General features: G+C 41.8%; 1 protein-coding gene across 1 annotated transcript in view; it reads right to left on the bottom strand.

Annotated features, from left to right (window-relative positions):
- Positions 1 to 23,021, bottom strand: part of ABCB11 (ATP binding cassette subfamily B member 11) — an 83,085-nt gene that overhangs the window by 8,602 nt on the left and 51,462 nt on the right. The window contains exons 17-22 of the mRNA XM_019554636.1: positions 18,726 to 18,927; positions 17,587 to 17,665; positions 15,057 to 15,192; positions 11,593 to 11,760; positions 4,867 to 4,971; positions 4,612 to 4,773 (exon numbers count right to left, since the gene is read on the bottom strand). Of these exons, the coding sequence (XP_019410181.1) occupies positions 4,612 to 4,773; positions 4,867 to 4,971; positions 11,593 to 11,760; positions 15,057 to 15,192; positions 17,587 to 17,665; positions 18,726 to 18,927 (852 nt within the window). The remainder of the gene's footprint in view (positions 1 to 4,611; positions 4,774 to 4,866; positions 4,972 to 11,592; positions 11,761 to 15,056; positions 15,193 to 17,586; positions 17,666 to 18,725; positions 18,928 to 23,021) is intronic.

Below are 23,021 nucleotides of genomic sequence, written 5' to 3'. Positions count from 1 at the left end.
AAATATATACCTTTTGTATTGCTAATAAAGTGTGTCTGAAGCTGAAAGTTTTTTTTCCACCTCCCGAGAAACGAACCACAATCTTTTTTAATTCAACATAATGGTACGTAGTTCCTAATCCCTAGTGAGGAGGGCATTAATGGGATGGCCCACAAAATCCCACTGAAAGGCTCCATCACATCAGAGGTGGCTCTGGACTGGACTGGAACACTGAATCCAAACCCCATAGAACTGTAGGGAAACTTGGATGTGGAACTACAGACATGCCTGCATGAACTTAAGGTGTTTCTCCCCATTTCTTTCTGCATTAGATATGGCATTCCCATTTATTCATTTTTTGTATTTTTATATGTACTTAAATTGACAGCTATAGAGAGCCAAGTGTATTTCATTTCTGTGGGAAAACTATTGCAAAGCAGGAAAATATTTTTGAGGGCTATCAAAAGATGCAAAGACAGTGTAGGCATATAATAAACAACATTAGACTTATGTTTTTTGAACGGGTAACGTGGAAAACCTATGCCTGGCAAAGCAGAAGTTAAAAATCTTTCTGGTGTTCAGTGAATTCAGAAACTACAATTTTTGAGCTTTGTGGTTGAAAAAAATTCTTGGTTTTCTTCCTTTCCTGGCTCTGGCTTTCTGTGAAGATTACAATAGGCGCATCTACACAAGACACTGACCGCGCAACAGCTGAATAATACTGCACAGTAGTATATTATAACTGTTGGTGCTGTGATGCGCACTCACTCAGTATTATTCAGTTACTGCCCAGTAGCATCATTTAAAAGGTGTTTGCTGGTGTCACTATGCAGTAACTTTGGTTACTGTGCATTTATGTAGTACTTGATTATACAAGTACTAAATAAATGTGCAGTAATCACTGCACAGTATTATCTCATGTAGACATGTCCAGTGACAACAATCTCAACATGGTCTACAACAGTGATTCTCAACCTTTTTCAATTAGAGGCAACCTTCATTATATTTGAGGCACCCCTTGGAAATGTTTTCACTAATTTTTTGACTATGGAAAATTAGTAGAGCAGTTTTCCTGTTGCAAAGAACTCAGAAAGACCACAACAGGGCAGAATGTTTTTTAAACTATGGGCTCTTTTTGGAAATTTCTGGGTTTATGTTGCCTAACAGTACTAAAATTGTGTTGTGCACTGGGGCACCCTTGAAAGGATCTCAAGGCACCCCAGGGTGCCACAACACCCTAACTGAAATCACTGACCTAAAACAAAGTCTCCCTTAATAAAGGTTCTGTAAGGCAGTTAGTGTTAAAAAAAATCATAATCAAATTAAAATGGAACCTGTAAGTGTTTGCATGTAAGAAGTGGTTTACTAATGTTTTCTCAGACTCTGTAGGGCGTTTTTACATGCGCTCCGGTAGGGGGAACACTTTAATTAAAGTGGCTCTAAAAGCCGCTGTACTTAAAAGTGCCCACAATGTCTTGTGTATCAGCATCCCCACACTTCAAAATGGTGGCAGGGGCATTTTAAAGCTCAGTGAATGAGCTTTAATTAAAGTGCCACCACCACCATTTTGAAGTGCAGTGATGCTGATACATTAGAGACAGAGGCTGCCAGGAGGGTGCTAATTAGTAGGGGTGTACGAAGTGGGCTCTATTCGATTTAGATTTGGCCTGAATCAGGGACAGTGATTCGATTAGTTGATTCATATCACTATCCCTGGTTCAATTTGGCCGAATTCAAATCTGAAGATTCAGTGCGGATTCAGAGAAACAGCAATTTGGATGTAGACACAGCTTTAAATGTTTCTTCTACATACCCCGAGGTACCAGCACAGCTTGTGATCATTGCAATGCTGAGGCAGATGGAGTGTCCCACAGGAGTGCGCGGGGGAGGGGGCCCTCCACATACTTGGTGGTGAGCCTGGAAGTGGACCAGAAATACTTTTGGTCCACTTCCGGGTCCACCAGGGAGCATGCAGAGGGCCCCACTGTGCCCCCCGGCTCAGCAATTGGTTGCGAGGGTTCCCTGGGAGCGCCCCCCCCAGACCCAGGAGGCACCAGTCACTAAGCCAGGGGGCGCGGGGGGAGGCCCTGAGTGCTTCCAGGAAGACCCAGAAGTGGACAGGAAGTGCTTCTGGTCCACTTCCAGGTCTGCTGCTGAGCGTGCTGGGGAGCCCCCATGCTCCTGTGAGACACCCCATGTGCCCCAGAATCACAGCATTCACGAGCCACCTGCTACCTAGTGGAATGTAGAAAAGACATTTAAAGCTGTGTCTATGTCCGAATCACCAAATCTTTCCAAATCTCTCCAAATCACTTTGGAGGGTTCTGATTCAATTTGGAGAGATTAAATGGTCCTCTGATTTGATTCAGATTCAGAGATTCGGCCACCGAATTGGGCCGAATCTCTGCCAAATTGAATCAGGAACTGAAGCTTAACACAGCCCTACTAACTAGCATGCTCTAGCAGCTCAATTAATTGAGTCTGCTTTGACGTGCTGCAGTTACACCGCATCAGAGCAGCCTCTCCACACATGTACAGGCATTCAGTAATAATGTTGGATGCCAGCAGGATGCTACAGATAAAAAATTTTTTTCATTCTTTTAAACCACTAAAAACCTTCAAAAAATGAAAAGAAATTAGGCTGTGGTTGCCAGTTAAACTAAACAGAAAAAAATGAAGATGCCCATACATTTCTTCCTGAGTTTCTAGAAACAGGTTACTTGCTTTACAGCCAAATAAAATTACACTTCATATCTGTTAGAAGAATAATAATATAGCAATGATTCTCAACCCTGGGTTGCCATGAGGTCTTTTGAACATGGTGTCACAGGTATGAGGAGATAAGTGAGGTTTTAAGAGAGAAACTAAGTAGATGAGCACAGGCTCAGGCTTGTCGCTGCCTGGATGATCCTTCATTCCCCACTGCTGGACCCCTCTGAAAGGAGGCAAACTGTATTATATAAATTAGTGTTTTTATAGTAGGTTCCACACAATTCACAAAAGTTAGGAAGGTGCATCTCAAGTTCAAAAAGATCGAGAACCACTTCAATACAGTAATGAGCAGTGCACATCCTCATCTAGTAGGAAGTGCTAAAATGTGGTGCTTTCAGCAATCAGTTTTTTCTAGACAACAAGAGCACTACACTACAATACTATGCTGACCTGATATTATGCCAACATGATATTGACTCTCAACAGGTATGCCTTGTCACAGGCAAGTTGTTTTTATTGTTAGCCTAACTCACAACAGCCATATGTAATGAACTGCAAACTAGACTGAAATCTATTTATAACAGTGATCCTAACATTGATAAATTTGTTTGGAAATTAATGCAGTATATTTCTGAAATGTGCCATTAATCCTCTTGGCAAGGGTCTAGTAAATATATCGTCAGGAGGGTGCAATTAGAACTGACATCCTGAATTCTTTCAGTTACAGGGGTGACTGGTGGTAATTTTGTTAACTTTCATAGCCTTCCCTGGTTTATGCTGGTAATAACAGGCAGTAAAGTTTGGTCTTATATATTCATGTGGAATAGCTGATAGCTTCCAATCTATCTAGACAGTTCAAGGTTGCAGACATTAGAAATAGCTTAGACAAGTGATTCTCACCCAGAGTGTTGTGTCATTCTGGGTTTTAGGGTGCTGTGAGATCTTTTAAAGGGTGTTGCAAAATATTAGCACTGGTAGGTATACAAACACCTGCTCATGACACAATAAATAAAACCAGAAGCTGCATCTAGATGAGCATTGCAGACCTATGTGTGGGGGGAAAAAAGCAGGGTGGTGCACGTGGGTGCAGCACACGCCACCCAAAACCGAAACCTGGCCCACTGGAGCCATGCTTCGGCTGCTGGCTGGGCTTCAAGATGCAGGAGCACAGCAGCTGCAGCTACCCTGGCCCCCAGGACCTTAGGAAATCCTAGTGTAAAAAAAACCCTACACATGAGAAAAGCAAGGCAGCACGTGTGGTGCCAGTGTGCACCACCCAGAACTGGAGCCTGGCCTGCTGGAGCCACACTCAGGCTGCCAGCCAGGCTCCGTGCACTGGACCATTGTTGCTGGAGCTCCATGAGGCCCCCAGAATCCTGGGTAAGGCTGTTGGGGCCAGCCTGGGTGCTGGCCCCAGCCTCCACTACCCCACCCAAAGGGAGCTGCCACACACCAGAGCATGTATGCATCGGTGTTCCCCAGAGGCAAGTAGCAGTGGCACAACTATGTGCCGCTGCTATTTGTCCCTAGGGAAATGCACGTGCACGCTTGTCTGGACGTGTGCAGAGATTTCAAAATAGGAATGCATGGGGTCAAAAAACATGATCAACTGTTGCAGTCTTTCTGTGTTATTTATAATAGAAGAATAGCTCTATTATTTTTTCATAGTGCAAAAATGAGTATAATTAATTTTTGATATGGGCTGCTACTAAATTCTAAAAAGTAGTGGAAGGATGCTGTGAGCCAAAAAATAGGTTAAGAACCACTGTCTTTGACAGACACAGATTGGGACTGGACAGAATGATAGATAGATGTATATTACAACATATTCTCCTGTTATTTTTGTGATATACCATACCAATATAGTCAATCAATTAGCAAGCAGCATAGTAAAATTATTGCTTCAAGCTGATTTCTTACCCCTTGAACCTGTGATGCATCTGTTGCAAGTCTTGTTGTCAAAGCACCAGGGCTGTTTCTGTGGTCATCAAACCAACCAATCTCTTGCCCCAGCATAGCCTCGAAACCAATTTTCCTTAATCGTCTCGTAAGCAACTCACCAGACTTAGCGAATGCATATCCCTGGTAGCACAAGAACAAACACAGTTACTGTACAGACAAATGTATGCACAGAAAAAGAAACAAGCAAAAGAAAGTTTAATGAATTTCTATTACCTGTAGGAATTGTGTGAAAAGTGACATAACACCAACAAACACAAAGAGCAGGCAGATTGTGTTTATCTGGTATCTTTGCTCTTCCTCATCAAGAATGGAAAAGGTCTTGAAAAAAAATGGAATAGTATAAACATTAGATTGTCAGTTGAGGCACCTGGCTTAGCGAGGTGGGAAGAATTTCCCTATCATAATGGACGGGATATAAAATTGGTCCCTTAAATTGAGAGTAAACCAGTGGTGCTCAAGCTTTGGACTGTGAATTAGATTTGGCCCAAAGACTTGTCATTTGGCCTGTGGATGGTTCCAAGAATTTGGCAATGAGGGAACAATGACAGGGTTAATTGCCACTCCCCTATTGCCAAATTTCTAGACCCATGGAGAGCCTTGAGTGCTGGATGATATGCCCTGATCTGCTAAATCATGCCAACACACAGCAGAGCCATTGGTCATTCCACTGCCAGATTCTGTACACAGGATAAGGCTGCGGGAGGAGTTGGGCCAGTATGTGTTCAGATCCAGCAGGCAGGGTCAGGCTGGCATGTGACCTGATTCAACACACAAGGTCAAGCTGCATACAAGAGTGAGGCAGCATGTACAGGCGTGCTAGATCATACCCACTGACTGGCTCTGCATGCAGGATTTGGCCCACAGACAGGCCCTGCAGCACTCCTTCAGCCCAGCTAGAAGGTTGAACACCTCTAGGTTGAGCCATCATGGGCCTGATGTTCAGCTGTTGCAATAAATGTAGCTTCATTGACTTCAGAGCCTTATTGATTTATACCCTCTGAATGTCTGGACAGCAAACTTTAGAAGTCAGCTTTATTTTCTGCCTTCATTCGTAGAAACTCATATGTAAGGTTATTTTACTCCACTGTCAGAATTCACAGGGTTAAAAGACTAAACACTTCTTGTAACTGAGGCAACCTATATTTAAATAAAAAAATGCAAAACAGACATTATTGATTATTTCACACTTACTAGAATAACAGTGTAGCAATATAAAGAAATAGAACCAGGCTAAACTTACCAGAGAAATGTTCCCAATTTAAAAATTAAAAACACAGCCTAAACACTTATTTAGTTTTCATTTATTTGCATGTATCACACTTCTATTAATATTTCTGTAGTTTGTAAGCACTGGGCACTGAAGTGCTTTTGTCTTTAGGAAACCTGAATGTTCATTTTCACAGTGATTCCTATGAGAACTTCAGAAGCAGACCACCACCTAGGTTTCATTTTGTGACAGCCTGTTGTATGAAAAACCTTTAAGCACAATCTTGCCTTATAAGTTTGTTTTAGTATCTGAATTATGTTATATTTATTTAAAGTCTGAAATCCTTTAGGATGGATTACGTTGGAACAGCCACGCTCTTAAATCTAACCAAAGACCAGGCTTAGCTGTGAAGTTAAGATCCAGAGCACCATATTAAATAAGTTCTTCTTTGGATCTAGAGGGGTCTGTTTGAGCCACAAAGGTTAGGCCCAAATCTAGATCCATAAAATTCAAAAAGGAGTGTCATCATTGAACATAACGCTGCTTGCTGCACATGCCCATTAAACCCAGAACAGTTTGCTAGCCCGCAAGGAAGAAGAGCAGGGGATCTGAAAGAGACCCAGACAGTAGGGGCATAGGCAGTAACATAACTAGGGCTGGGCAAGCAGGGCATTTATTTAGAAGGCATGCTCACATACCAGCATGCCTCGCTCTCGGGAAAGAGCATGGTGTTTGACCTCTAATACTTAGATCTAAACCATCTTAAATTCTTATGGCTACATAGCTGACAATAAGAAAAGATGCTGAAACATTATTTTTAGTTACAGTATATAAAATACCACAAACTACATTTAAACTTTAGCCTTAAAAGGTATACCCAAACTTAGTTATGGTTTAACAACGATCTCTCCAAAAAAGTGTTTAGAAGGAAGTGGAGTATGAAATTCATAAATATGGTTATTCTCTACTGGAAATTCCATTGCAAAGTATTTTTTTTAACTTTGTATATTGGCTTCCTGGCAACAAATTAAACTCTGAAAAAATAATGATGCCTGGATGGATACCATTTAGTGTTTTGAGACAAAGTTTGTTCCAAACATCTATTCTATGCTAATACTTTCAATCGCAGAGTATATGACTTGACTGGCTTCATCTACTTAAAAAAAATATGCAGTCTCTTGTTATTTATTCAGTACTGTAAGGTCATAACGTATGATAATATATCTGCTGCAGTTCTTTTCAGCTTGATGCTACCTACAATACATTTCTGTAACTCATTTTTTCCTTAATAGCTCAGGCTGTGAGCAACTTTTGCTTATATTTGTAATTTATGTACGAAAAAAGATAAAGTGAAGATGCAGCATCCTACTGTTTCTCAGTAGGATTTAGTTCAATTTTATATCTGAACAAAATGAGAGACAGGAAGGTAAAGTTAGTGCCTTTATAAACTATGTCCTATACTGAGTCTGAATTAGTAAACAATGCCTAGTAACAGTGTAAGAGCTGTAAGTTCTTGTTTTCTTCTCTACTATTGAAGAATACAGTGCAAATGCAAAATATATCTCTAAATGCTTATATAAATGGCAGAAAATACTAGTAAAGTGAGCATCATGTATATAGCTAGTGCAAACAATGCAAGCATGATAACAACAGATGGCTGCCATGTAGTGGATGTTAATTACTATGGTTACTCTCATCTTTCACCTGAAATGGTAGAAGCAGAAAGCACGCTGAAGGGCTCAGAAATATTAATATATACATAAAACACTATGTGCTTTGGATTATATAAATAATGCAGTTGTGAAATGGAGTGAAATACATTTAACTTCATGGTTTCTTATGACTTTCTGTGAGCAAGTTGCATGTCTGCTCTGCTCAGTCATTCAATTGTGCTAAGGTGATCCATAAAACACATGAAAATAGAATATCTTATGTCTCTTTCATAAATTAGATGAAACTAAGTGTTGTAGAGCAGTGGCTTCCAAAACTTTTGGGCAAATGTTTTGGAAGCCACTGCTAACAACGCTCACTATTTCTTGTGAATCACTGGCATTCTTATCATCAAACTACTAATTGTAAAAGGGGGATGAGGTGGTGTCATCTGTGAACCACCAATGGTCAATGGACCACAGATTAGGAACCACAGTTTAAGAGCCAGTCATTATCAAGGGAAATTATTTGGAATTATGCTAAATGTGTAAAAGTACATAATTATTCCTGTACATAATTATTTATAAAGAAATATATTATATTTGCCTATCATCTTCAGAGCGGGATAGTAAGTGAAACTGAACAAGGATCCTACTTAACATTTAAGTCAATAGCGAAACTGTTACTGACTTCAGTAAGGCTAGTCAATGGAAGTGAATCTTCTCCACAGGATATAAGGATGTTATGAGGATAGGGCCAGGTTATGCCCACATTCCTTAAAGGAGACAAGCTTAGACAGATACGGAGGAGAATATGTGCTGCTTCCAGGTAAGTATGAAGTTTGCAAGAGTCCCAACAAAATTTATGACTGAGCCAGTTGCTGTTCATGCTAGGGTACCTAGTACAAGCCTTGGTCTCAAGAAAGCAGGACAGTCAAGAGGACTTAAGCATGTGCAAAAAATAAAGCACGGTCTCAGCTGAGATAGCTATGCATGTGCTGAAGTGCTTTTATAAACTGGGAGCATATCCCCTACATCACTTCTCCCAAACTGCACCCTGTGGCTGAAAATGTAGTTAGTATTTGCTTGCAGGAGAGCCAGTTCACCTCACTGGGGATATAGTCTGCCCCTGAAAATTTGTAATGTAAGATGGAACTAGCCAGCTCTGTGCACACACTGATGCTTTTGCCTGTATTCATGATCTGATTTCTTGCTAAAAATCTTTGTCTGGTCCTTTATTTATTGTTTGTGGTAACATCTGAGTACCCTGAAAACATTTCTCTCATTCTACTAGATGCTTTCTATTTAGCAAATGTGTTTTGTTTCCTTTCCTGAGTTTATTTTTCCTAGAGCACAGGACAATACATCTATCATCAGTATCAAGTAGCTCTTGGAGTAGGATGTGTGCTCCATCTATTACCAGGCTGTGTGCCTGGCTCTGCAATAATACAGCAAAACCCTTGTAAGTTTAGGAATAAGAAGCCATGGAATTTGTTTTGAAAGTCAGGTCCCAATTCTTCTGGAAACTGCAACGCCTTCTACAAAGTGCTGAGTGAACTCCCTCTCACTGGGACTCAGGCTTGCAGATGATACATTCAACCAGGAAAATGAAGCATCTTGCAGAAGGTATTGAGGTACTGATCTGGAAAGTTATTAGACACCTAACTTGATATAGGGCTTCTTTGATAAATCCCCAAAGAGAGTTACCCATCCCAACAGTGAGCATTACAGCACCTCACAGTTAAGTCCCATACTGCCAAGTGTTGTCCACAGCCCTGAGTTAGGGGCCCAGGTTACTAGACAATGCATAAGTGTCTACAGTGGGGTCCACAAAGCCAACCATGTTAACCAGAGAGCCACCTTAATAGCCAACAAGATATGTCAAAGACTACGATGTGCCTTAAATCCTACTTCTGTCTAGCACATAGAATTAGGTCCCTAATTTTGGACTGAAAGGTGGTCCCTCCCTCCTATCAGGATTCACAATCCTGAACTCTGTCTGGGAGTTAGGCACCTAAGCCTTTCATTTTAATCAGTAGCGCTGTGATTAGACCACTTAGCTAAGATAAGGAAGACGCCCCTCCAATTTTCCAGCTTCCTAGGAGATTGCCGTAACCGCTAGTAGTAGGTTAGTATGGGGTGGGATGTTTTCCATGAATCTATACACATTTATACAATAACAAATTATTCACAGGAATATGGAAAAGAACTAAGATGTCTTCTCCTAGGTGGGTGCCACTAAGCTACTCCTGTTGTATTGTCCAATGATTGTTTTATTATTCTATACAATGTAGAACAACTTTACCAGGAGCAATTGAGAACATCCCAGTGATTAAGTCACTCTCCTCTGATATTGGAGACGTGAGTTTGAGTCCCTTCAGGTACACAGGGAAAGTGAATCCTGAGTTTTCACATCCTGGACGACCATTAAATTACTGGTTAGAAAGTGGACATCACCATCACTTTCTAGTTTTGCTTCATTTTAAAAGAAAAGTGACCCCTGCTCATTCACTGTCAGAAAGATTGTAGGCAACTGCTGTGACACCTCCCTACAGCCCTGAGTGAGGGGCTAGATTCAGGACACTGTCCAGTCCATTATTACCTACTGGCTAGTTCTAAGCGGCTGCACTTGGAGTGTGTGGGCTTCAGGGAACACACTGCTGAACATGTTGGCTGTTGTAGATCTTGGGCCAATGTGCCTAACACTTCACTTTAATTAGAGAGCTCAGGGTTTTGGATTCCATTTCAGGAGGCCAGCTCCTAAAAGTTCAGGATAATAGCACCTAACTTTCAGTCCTTTCAGATCTGATCAAAAGTCATTTTGGGGAACAGTCCAAGACTATGGAACAAAACGCAACAGATATTAGAGAGCATTACAAATCTCCTGTGATTAGCAGATGGACATCTTCAAGTCTGCCTTGTCTAAAGCAAACATAAGATAGTGTGTACACTTCCACAAGACATTTTATGTTCTTATGTACAATACCTCAAACTACAAAAACATACCATGTATGCATATATGCACATTGAACACAAATTTTGCCATTTGAAACAGAATAATAGAAAGAAGGAAATACACAATAGAAGTGAGTCATGACACTTAATTAATTTCTTCAAGAAGTTGAAATATTATGTTGACGAAATTCATATAAGAAGCTACATAGAACAGAGCAAGAACAGTGTTTAATCATCAGAATATCTTCCTGATAGGCAGGAAGAATTATCCATTTTACTGACTAGAATATATGACAAAGCAGTTAAATGCCTTGCCCTAAGCCATTGGTCTCCCAAGTGGGGTGCACGAGACGATCCCAGGGGGTGCGCGAAGAAAATATTAGAACTTGTATTTTTATTTATTTTTTACCGAAAAAAATAAGAAAGAAATTAAGCTGTACTAATATTTAATATACAGATTGACACTGGCGCCCTCACTCAGTCCGTATGTCGGATGGTCACGTGTCATGTACAGTACGTGAGGTATCCTGAGGGAAGAAGCGTTCATTCGCTTTCAGCATATTGCGACATATTGAAGTTTACATGTGCCTGGTTAAGTGGATTTACAGATTATATTATCTAGTTTTAACTAAACTAACCCTCACAAAATGGACAAGTGGCTTAAAAAGATTCCTGCAAAGAAACCGCAGATTGAAGATAATACTAATAATGCGAGCACAAGAGAACAACAAGAAAATGGCAGAGCTGACACTTCTCCTACTCCTAGTAAGAGCTCTTCATCAACCACATTGCAAGGTAAAAACAATGACAATTTCATTTCTATTTTTTGTGTATGTTTTATAATGTACATAATATATTAGTACAGTAGTACATGTATATAATTTATAAATAAATAAATATACATATATTGGGGGTGCGAGCTCAAAAATTTTTTACTGATAGGGTGCGTGATCAATAAAGTTTGGAGACCACTGTCCTAAACCACAGGAGTCAAGGTCAGAGATAAAATTGTAGCAATTCTTATTTCACAGTTGGTTCCTCTGCACTCTTGCCTGCTCTAGGTGTTAACAGTCTAGAAGTAATAACAAAAACAATTCTTTGTAGTTTAAAAATATTAGCAGAACCTACCCCAAGAATCTGACTGAATAGCAGAGCATAGAGTGGACTGAGTGACCCATTCACAGCTGCTCCAAAAGATCCAAACAACATGTAAGGCCATTCTGGAGCATTGTATTTCAAAATCCTTGCAACTGGTGCAGGTTCCACTTCCCCTTCTTTGTCATTAACAAAAGTTTCCTACAAAATATATTGGATTTATGAAGCAAAAGCATTCTACAATGACATTTATAACAGATAACATTCATCTACCCACAATGGGCAGCCTTAGTGATGTGAGCTCCACTTCACAGCCTCCATTATCCTGTTCAGACCATTTTCCTGAACATCCACAGAGAATTTCTGGGTAATTTAACTTTGGCATTAAGTTCCTAGCAATCAGTTAAAAGAGCAGTGGTGTCACATCACTTAGACTGTTTCCAAGTGAGCAGACACTCAGCATGTATGCATTACACAAGTACTATTGTATTTCCCCAGCAATGTGTGAAGGACAGGTAATGGCAAGGCGCATAGCCCTAACTTCACCCATCACACCACCTCTACCCCAGCCCCAGCCTGAACAGTCCCCAAAACCAATGTGGATCTTATGGAGAATCTTGCATCATATTTTAAAAGGAGATGCATAGTGTCACAGAGGCAGCTCAGCTTCATTTTGTGGAAGTAGAGAGAGCAAAGTATCCCTCTGTGCACAGCTGGGAGCAAAATTTTGCCTTCTGTATTCAATTCAACAGGCAGCCTAGTCTTTTTCTAAACTATGGCTTTTGTCATGATCACACGTGACCGTGCCAGGAAGTTTTATCCTCTAACTGCTCCTACCTCCTGGAGCCCTGCAATGGGCTCCCGTTGCCACCAGAGGGAGCTCTAGGCCCCCCCTGGGTGCTAGCCTAGGGGCTGGCAGGGAGCACAGGGCCAGGAGACATATCTCCTGGGTAGAACTAGGGTGCTGCGGGCTGCTAGGTGGGGACAATGTCCCCCTGCCCCAGCAGCAGGGAGACCTGGCTCTGGCTCCCCGATCAGGGGCAGCGGACTTGAAAAGAGCTGCAGGGGAGGGGAAGGTCCCAACTCCCTGCCTCAATGTGTTGGTGGGGTATCTAGCAGCTAGCTCACTGCTAGCTGCCCCACTGGCATGTTGGGGTAGGGGGCTATGACCTACCCCACCCCTGTAGCTCTTTTCAAGCCCCATGCCTCAATCACCCAATCAGGGCATGAGGTTGGGACCTGCCCCTGAACAGGACAGTTCCCAGCACTGGCCCCTCACACACAAAGCTTGTTTTCCACTCAGCTCTGCAAGTGCAGAGCTGGGTGGGGAACAAGCTAGGGAGGTTGTTCCCTGCTCAGCTCCACAAGCATGGAGCTGGGTGGGGAGCAGGCTGGGGAGCTTGTTCCCTGCTCATCTCTGCTAGTGTGGAGCTTGGTGGGAAACAATCTCTCCATCATGTTCCCTGCACAGCTCCTCAGGCCCCACCAGCAGGGAGCTCCCAGTGCCAGTTCCATAATACTGGGATACCCTTATCTCCCAGTGACAGCAGGACTGGTACTGGGAGATCTTTATTTAGCAGCACCAGCTCTGCGGTCATGGAGCCAGTACTCAGCGACCCTTAACTCCAGTGCTGGCCCTGCGACCACAGAGCTGGCACTGCGAGATAAAGATCTCCCACCCCCTATGCCCCATCATGATCTTGAAGCAGTGGGCCTGGAGATCCCTGCTGCCAGGGCAGAAGGACATAGTCCCTGCCTAGGCTCGGGTGGTGGAGCCTGCTCTAGCAGCTGGGAGCTCCTGGGGGCAGGGAGCAATCTCCCATTCTCTGGTGGACAGGTGACTGGGAACAGATTTGCTCCTGGTCAGTCACATGAACATTACTGCACTGTTACTAATCGAAAGTAAATTTGCTACTTGCATTTGCAGGCAGTAAATTTACTCATGATTAGCAAGGTTTACTGCATATTAAGCATGTACACATGTAGATGCTTACTGCACAGTAAACTATGCTACTGTGCAGTTAAGTGTCTTGTGTAGGGTAAAATACTTTGTCAACAATACATATATTAACCCATCTCTTATTTATGTTATGCTTAAGTCTTTATTTCAAGCTACTGTAAAGAGAGAAACTGCAAGGAACCCACTTCCTTCTATTATTCTTTCCTTATGCAAGACTGGCTGTGCTTCTCCAGTGTGGGGCTTGGTGTCATAAGTATATCACAGAACACTCTTACTCCAGTGGCTCTGTAGACAAGGAGAATTCATCACTAGTGTAACTCCTGATTCCAACTGAGTTACATTAGGTGTTAATTAGGACCATCACATTTTGCTGTTTTCCTATGCCGCTATAATGCCTTCAGCCACCTCAGCTAAGGCAGTTTACCTTCTGCTTCCTCCAGAGCTTATCAGGTGCAAGAGCTGTTACTGAACTCTTATATTATTTCCTCAATAAGGAGACTTATTTTATTGTTCATGGAATATTTTAAAGCAGTGGTGCTGAAGGCATTTGAACAGATTCTGTGTCAGATCAATGTGCTTGAACTGTGATTAGAACAAAAATTATACCTTGAGCCAAGCCCACATACTACTGGTAATTATACTTCACTTATATGAAATATCTTCACATTAGGTGCAGAATACTTATAATTAGTCTCAGTAAATTTAGAATATTCATCACCCAGTTATTACTTAGTCTGTGCTTTAATTTGAGACAGGATGGTTATAACAACAAGTACTGTGCTGAACCTCGATCATATATTTTAGTCATATTGGAAGTGACCCAGGGAACAAACATTTTCAGTATCTATCTGGTAGAAATTTGCAAGACTGAGTGGGTGAGACGGTCCTGCTTTTCCTTTTCTGATCATTAAGATGCCCAAGTCACTTCCCTGATGACTATACTGTATTTATTCACATAGTGCCCTGCACCAAAGAGAAGCAGTTCTAACTGGTGCTGGCAGTTTCAAGGCAGTTGCTTAATAAATATGCTGCATACTCAGTTCTGCACCATTTCCAGATCACCAAAAAATTGATCCAAAGCTCAGTGAAGTGGAGAGAATGAAACTAATTGATTTCAATGAGCTCTGGGACAAGTTCCAGTTACACTCCCTGTTGACTTTACATGTACAGATGACCTCAAGGTCTAGTTCATTACTGAACAAGCCATGAAATTTCCAGCTCTAAATGACTGCTGTGCTTCACAAAATGAGCACTTTCCTTCTTGTGTACTACATTTCCTTTTGTGAGTACACTTACTGCAAATCCTTTACAACCAGACATACAATCTACTAGGATTTGCCTTTGGGCAAATATGTATCAAAGCCACTAACAGCAGTATCAAGCTAAGGTAAAGGAGAAGACCAGAAGTAATATCATTGTTTGGACACAGAATGGATGATATAATTCCAACAATACCATATAGGCAATAGGCAAAGCCAAATAACATAAAAACATGCTTTGTCTGTCTGCAATCTAGTGGTGAATTATTGTTTCTAACCTTTTTAGAAGATGTAAAGTCTTCATCATAATGCAGGATATTGTATACAGCATCTGAGTGGTCTCCTGCAATGGCAAATGGATGTTCGGGTACCACATTAGAGAGCTGAGACCTGGAACGCTGCCGAATTGAAGCGCTGTAAAATGGAAGATAGAAAAGATCTGTCCCTCATGGGCTAGATGACATCATACTCACATTCAAGGATGGTTCATTTCTCATATCAGTTTAGATAATAATCTGAAATCAGGGCTTACTGAAACAAATTTAAGGACTCCTACAGATTCTATCCACCACCTTCCTGAAGCTCCTAAACTGCAGAAGGAAGAACTGGAATTACTTTTCTACTCTATTCAGGGGTGCATAACTCAACCCTCACTGTGGTTTTATACCAAAGTCACAGTGTTTACTCATTAAAGAAATCAGAGAATTTCTGTTCCATGTGAAATATGTTTGATAGGGCATCAGAGAAGTGATGCTCCTTCAATACAGTCAAAACAATTTCATTACAGATCTGTCAGTCACTGTAAAGTAGTTTGTACTACACACCACCTCACACAGTAGTGGAACATGAACAGTGAATACAGTAATGCCATGAATGCTAGCTTTCCACCTAGCCTGACAATATGGAGTCTCGAGATCTGGGATCTCAGCATCTTACATTTGCTGCTTTGGCAGTGTTGTCTGAATTGCTTCCCTCTAATATTAATAAATACCGTACTGAATCACAAGATGCCTGCTCTCTGGAAAGAAATTCCATGATTACAGACATGAATGTGAAATCCCAGTAGTAGTAGTAGTAGTAGTAATATAGTAGTAATGTAGTAATAGTAGTAGTCAGAGAAATAGTTTCCTTATAATCTATTTCTAAACCACTGCTAAGCAAGTCCCATCAAGGAGTTTTGGGGTACACCTTTGGAGTTCTGTCTCTGATTACAATTTTAATGTCCCAGCCTATGTAGCAGTAGTAATAAAAATGTCCTTAGATGTGAAGAAAATATAGTCTCCCAAAACAGAATGATTAAATTCCAAAGAAATTATTTTTCCATGCTATCAACTTATATGTAGATAAAGTAAATATAGATATGTGATTAACATGAATATGAAGAGTGCAATATGAAAATGTTAGGCCAGAATCTGGGTCCTTGCTTTGTATGTTAAGTAGTGCTTTACATCATTTTCCACTACCCTGTTCACTAAAGGACAGCATGTGGTCCACATGTTGTCAGTACCATGGACGACTCCACCCTTTTTTATATGGTGTTGCTTGGCTGAGAATCCATTATTACAGAAGTTGCAGTCAGCAGGCTTTACAAAATAAAGCCCCCATTCTTGGTCTTGCAAAAGTTAATGTCTACTGCATGAGTGGGACAGAGAGCTACTCAGCTGAGAAGATGCTAGTGTTCAATAGCATAACAAAGAGAGAGCGACCAGGAACGAGACCTGGGTGCCAACGTAAAGGAGGGTCCCAGATGGAGGTGGAGAGGGAGAGAGGCTTGATCCTCTAGCCTTTGTGGAGCAGAGCAAAGTCAGAGTTCCCCTTGTCATCCCCCTCCCCATGGGAGATGCCACTGTTGTGAAGGAAGGTGTTAGGTGTCACCATTAAAAGCCAAGTTAACCTGGCCTTGGCCTTGCATCCAACACTGAATTAAGGACTTTGGATTCTTGCTCACCTTATAAAATTGATGTAAGGGTAGTAAACAGTTATAAGGGTAGGGGAAAGCATTGGAGATACAGCAGCAATCTGCCCCAACTAAACTAGTTGGGGGGAGTCACTGTTCCCCCGAGCACCGCCAGGAGTGACCAGGAATAACGGTCACAAGCTGGCAGAGGGTAGGTTTAGCTTAGATATCAGAAGGCGCTACTTCACGGTCAGGGTGGCTAGGGTCTGGAACCAACTTCCAAGAGAAGTGGTGCAGGCTCCTACCCTGGGGGTATTTAAGAGGAGGTTAGATGCACATCTTGCTGGGGTCGTTTGACCCCAGTATTCTTTCCTGCCATGGCAGGGGGTCGGACTAGAAGATCTGCTCAGGTCCCTTCTGACCCTAGAAACTATGAAACTATGAAACTCTGCTCTGCACAACTGGAAACCTAATCCCTTCTGCCTTCCTTCTAGTGCTCCAGGACACAAACCCCATCAGGTACTCCTCTTCTAGAAGATAGTACCTCTGCCACCTCAAATATGTTAATGAAGGAGGAATATTTGACCTGTCTTATAGCCATTTTGTACCTGTGCAGGACACCAGGACTGGGGATGTGTATCATGCCCTCACCTTAAGTATGAGGACATAAGCTTAGCATGCAGAGAAAGTGAAGAGGATCTATATTTAGCTGTCTTTTCATGGACTTGATGAGCTTTGCATAAGGCACTTGTTAAACAATCTACAAGTTTCCAACTGGATTGTACCTGTACCTTATACCTTGTCTGCATCAGACGCAGGATACCATGCAGGATCCATGCAATTGAGGAAAACCTGACAAAATATGGACATGTGGAGATGCATCAAGAGGTGTGGCAGCTAGAAAGGCTTACCGCAAGCTGGCTCGATAGCTCCCTCTTCTAAAAGGCTGCACTCTCTCAAGGTTTGGCTCAAGCAAGTTATTTTCTGTTACTGTAAAACATAAATGTTAGACACTCCTTAGTTCGTATTAGAACTGAATATGTTCTAAACCAGGGGTATCAAACTCACCAAGCCCTGCAGCCCATATGGGTGACATGGGGTTGGTGTGTGGTCAGATCAGGTCCAGAGACTGGGCCTGCAGCATGGCTCCAGGGTGCAGAGTTGGTCTCATATAGGTGCTGCATGCAATATACCACCCAGACCAGCTCCATGTGCCACATGAGGCACGTGTCCTGGACCAACCCTGCACACCAGGTAATTGGCATGGAGTTGGAGCTAGGGGCACTGAGTACCGCATGTGGCATACAGGCCGGTCTGGAGCATGCCACATGTGGCATGTGTGTCCCAACTGGAATCCGTGGGGAGCACCACAGGCCAGATGTGACAGGGCTCCACAGGCCAGATGTTTGATACCCCTAATCTAAACTAGCTGTTTATTTGTAAAACAGAAAACTATCCCTAATCCACAGTAGGAATGATTTGTAGGAAACTTCACTTACTCTCTGTACCTTTGCATTAGACATAGTAATGTTAGGGAATTTAATGTGGACTTAATGATCATCTCATTTTGAAACTGGCTGTAGCTATTGAAACCTGTTTCAGTATGTTTGTACCATAAGTTGTTCTCATCCTTCAAAGATAATCATATTCAAGGTCTGTTGCTTCACAGCAGTACAACATATGAGTCCTTCAGTCTTTCATTTCTAGAAGCCTGGGTTCAAATATGCCTTTAGGAAAAAAAATGTGGACTTACCAGTCCATAAGTTGCCTGTATTTCAAATACAACATGGTTGAATTGTCAGCACTTAATTAAGATATAAAATGTCAGTGCATTGGAGGCCAGGAAGAATACTGTGCCAGATTTATATAAGAAAGGTCATTCAGGCCATGAGTGCAAAATACCCTTTAGCCAGTGCTATCAATGTATCACTTTTATGGACAATAACATTCAGCCTTCAGAAAAACTAAAGAAAAACAATCATCTAACATAAAAAAATCTATGTTTTGTAGACTTTTATACCATTTCATAAAAGAAGGGCAAGGGACTTGCTTTTTACTGCTGTTTCATTAAGTGTTTTGTCTCCTTGGCTTTGCAAAGTCACCAGTGTAAAATAAACCCCTTTTCTTTCCAGCAGCTCCTCATGTGTTCCTCTTTCAACAGCCCTTCCATGCTCAAACCCTATGATGACATCAGCAGTTTTGATTGTGGAGAGACGATGAGTCACTGAGATTGCAGTGCGGTTTAGACGACCCTGACAGAGAGAAGGAGCAACATTTTTAGGACAGTACGCAGACATTTTGAGATATGCTGGTCATGTCTACATGAGTCGGTAAGGTGGCTGGAGCCACTGCCTGAGAGCACAGGGCTCCTGGTTCTGACTCCAGGCAGGCCAGGCCAGGCCACGGAAATCGCTCCCAGGGCAGGCGGGTCTAAGCTACACCCTGGCAAGTCTGGCTTTGGCCCTGCCCCGGGCATTGGGAGCTGTGATCCTCACTGGGGCAGGCGGAGGGCAGGCAGAAGAGCCCGGCTCTGCTCCCTGATGACTGAGGCTGGCAGTTGGGCTCTTCCCGGTGCTCAGGGCAGATGGCAACCTGGTTTTGGCCTGTGTGCAGATCCGGGGGCACGTGCCCCCAGGAAGAGCCCAACACAGCCCCCCTCCTGGGGGGCACGTAGCAGCAAGAGCTGTGCTCCCCTGCCCTGCACCCACCAGCAGCTCACCCTGCTTTGTTCCCTGCTGCAGTCCCAGATGCACTCCTTCACCTCTTCCCTAGTCCCAGCCTTAGTCCATCCCTTCCTCACCATTGATTTTTCCCTGATTTAAAATTAGTTTTTTTCCTTTTCTTCCTTTTATCCTGATTTCATCCCAGTTTTTATGTTTGGAAGATAAACACTGAAAAATTCCCAGATTTTATTTTAAATAAAAACTGAGAATGTAGAACACTACTCATCAGCTATCTTCAGACACACAGATATGACAATTATAGAAGATAATCATCCTTGACTGCAAGGGGTTGCTGAAGGATATGAGGATCTGACTCTGATTTGGACTATAAGCTTTTCTACATGTACTGCAAACAAATACCTAAATGTTGTGTTCTAATGGGTTGCTGCATAAATGACATGTACCAATGACACTACCTCTAATGAATCAATACTAATTTAAATAGTAATGAAAAAATTAAAGTCTTGTAAAACTGAAGCTATACCTGAAACTGTTATGAACATGATAAGAACTCCGATTTCAAGAAGGATAGAATACACTCAGTGAAAAGGTGTGATTTTCTAAAGTAATTCATTCATGCTTTCTGAATGGCTTACTGTTTTGATGAACCACAAAGAAGACACATGTCTAAGCACCACCTAACTATGTAAACACATAATTCCAAAATTTGGAACCTCCAAGCTCTTGTTTTGCTGCTGCCTAATAATGGAGGTATCTGAAGTTCCTACATGCCTAACTGTCTGCTTTTGGGTATTCCCAACACTGCATAAATCTCAGCAGTCAAGCACTTAACTCATGTTATTAGCATCCATAAGCTATCACCACCTCATCACCTGTGGGACCTAATCCAATAGTAATCTCTGAGTGTGTGCCAAGCTGAAACTGACACACAACATGGTAGACAGTTGTGAATCCCAGTCAGAGAGAGGTGCCTAAGTCCTAGAGTGGGGGTGTATCTTAAGATATATCTTTCCCTTCGGGATTTTCTACTGGCTAACTTAGGCAGCTCCCCACTCAGTGGGCTTGCTTTGTGAGATTCCATTTTTAAATGTCTACATTTCCCCAAGGATGCCTAATAACTTGGGGCTGTGTATTCCTTATGATGGAGGGTACACATTGCAATGCTCTAAGTCTTTTATGCCCAGCAGACAGCCCCTCACCTCAATATGTATATGGCTCCCATCAGGCTAACATCCGAGCATCAAAGAAGCGTTTGAAGTAGTAGAAGAAAGTTAGTGGTCACACAAAGATCCCTAATCAAAGGGGAACATCATTTCCAATGGTTCCTCAGCTCTCTCCTACTCCCAGGAGCTGAAGGACTCATGGTCTGAAGCAGGTAAAGGATGGCAACTCAGAATTGAGATGCCCTGGGGAACCAGCATAATCAGAAGGCAAGAAGGTTATCTTAGTAAGCAACCCCTTTTCTCTTCAGATAGCAAAGATTAAGTGAAGCCAAAAAATGAACAAAAATGTATCAACATCTTTGTTCTAGATAAACCTCTTACAAAGATTCCACTGGGCAGGTCTACACATGAATACTAATGCAATGCAATAAACTCTGGCACAGTTCATGCTGTTCACAGTTCTGAGGCACAGCATTTCAACATACACCCTGGCCTATAGCCTGTTGAGCTAGGGCATCACAGCCTCAGCTGGCCGGGGGCCCTTAGAGCTGCTCTGACCCAGCTCAGTGTGCGGCAGAGGGGCTGGCTGGGGTACAAGGGTGCTTAATTGCAGGGCTAACTGGCTGGCAGCCCTGTACTGAAGCCCCCTCATGTACACATGCACTGTGGTGGAGTATATAACTATGCTGGCAGTACTAATCAATGGAAGAGTTAATCAGTTTACTCCACCCTAATAGCTCTGCACGTGTAAATCAATGACACTTTAGAGCCAATTAGGCAACTCCCGAGTAAGCATCTCCTATAGATACACCAACTGAGAAGCAGAATACTTTCCAGGAAAGACCTTCTGGACCCCAGCAGCAGTGCATTTTTTCTTTGAAAGGAATCTCACTGACTTAATAGCTGTGCAGCTTTGGGGTTTGGGGCACATTATCCATGGGAAAAGCACATTAATGAAGAGGAGGAATTAACAGGTGTTCTCTAGATGGAGCAAGCAGAGATGAAAAACAAGTTTGCCAGAGCAAAAGAACCTGGAAATGTTTTCTAAATTCCTAGGAAATAAGAACAACTGAAAAAAAGTCCTTCCCTATAATGCCCTTATCCATAGCTTCATGGTTTCATAGTTAGTAGGATCGGAAGGGACCTGAGCAGATCATCAAGTCCAATCCCCTGCCTTGGCAGGAAAAAGTTCTGGGGTCAAACGACCCCAGCAAGGTGTTCATCTAGCCTCCTCTTAAAGACCCCCAGGGTAGGAGCCAGCACCACTTCGCTTGGAAGTTGGTTCCAGATCCTAGCCGCCCTGACAGTGAAGTAGCACCTCCAGCATACTGGAAGTTGGTTCCAGTATGGAACTAAACGTCAAACAGGCATATGCTACCTGTAGAAACAAGATCATATCAAGGTAAGAATTCAGCAGATTTTTCATGTGAAACTTTTTTCTTACTACAGAGGTTCCTGTATCTATTCTGAAACAATTTGCTAGTTTATAAATTCATTGAATTGTTTAGGCTGAAAAATACTGAATAACTAAAAATTAGAAACCTTTCATTTCAACATTTCCAAAGCAAACCATTTGGATTTTCCATTTATAAATTGCATTTTTTAAAATATACAAGTGAATTTATTTTTAAAAAGGTGAATAAAAAAAACTTAGTGTTTATTTTGAATCAACCCAGTATGACATTCAGCACTAATTTGGTTAACTTCATTTGGCAAAAATGAACAATCTGCAGATGGCCATATTTTGCTCTAACTGCTCCCACAAATACTTGCTTCCTGACTTAACAAAGGGAACTGAGCTCTTCCTTCTTCAGATAATCTACTGTAATCAGGATGTTTGTTGAAAGAATACCTTCAGCATATAAAAGGCTCACATTCTCATATTTCCGTATGACAACGGGATAGGCATTGGCTTTAAGCAACCAAGTTTGAAAATTGTGCTTCTGTTTTAATAAAAATCAAACAAACCATACTTTGCTCATGGCAAAAGGTGTGTTGCATTTTCAGTGAAAAACAAAGCCACTCAGAAAAATCATAGTTGTTCCATTTCCCCACAAGTATGAAAGTAGACCCATTTCACTAACAACATTATTCTAATTAATTTTTCACCCTGAGAATAAGTTGATTTCTTAGGAAATTTTGGGCCCTAAGCAGTAAGTGGTTTGGATATGTAAAAATTAAAGTAAAAATGTTCACATTTTGTTTTCAAAATAGCCGTTTAACTGAAATCTGTAGTGAAGCTAAATTATGACCTTTTAGACTGACAGAAATTATAAAAGAAATTCACATGTATTTCCAGTGCTCATTTGGAAATTTATTTTCCAGAATGGCTGGAATTTTTACCTGTTTACCTCCAGATTTCATACAAAATGTTAAGAGCAATTCCCTATCATTAATAATATTGCACCATTTAGTACATGTTAAAGGAAAAAATAAATACTGATTTGATTTTTTTTTTTTTTTTTTACACACTGTGTAAGCACCTTCTACAATACTTTG

This window comes from Crocodylus porosus, unplaced genomic scaffold (genome assembly GCF_001723895.1).
Source record: "Crocodylus porosus isolate Cpor-Errol unplaced genomic scaffold, CroPor_comp1, whole genome shotgun sequence".
In the NCBI taxonomy this organism is placed as follows: domain Eukaryota; kingdom Metazoa; phylum Chordata; order Crocodylia; family Crocodylidae; genus Crocodylus; species Crocodylus porosus.
Note: the sequence above shows the minus strand (reverse complement) of the source record. Positions and strands in the feature narration are given on the sequence as shown.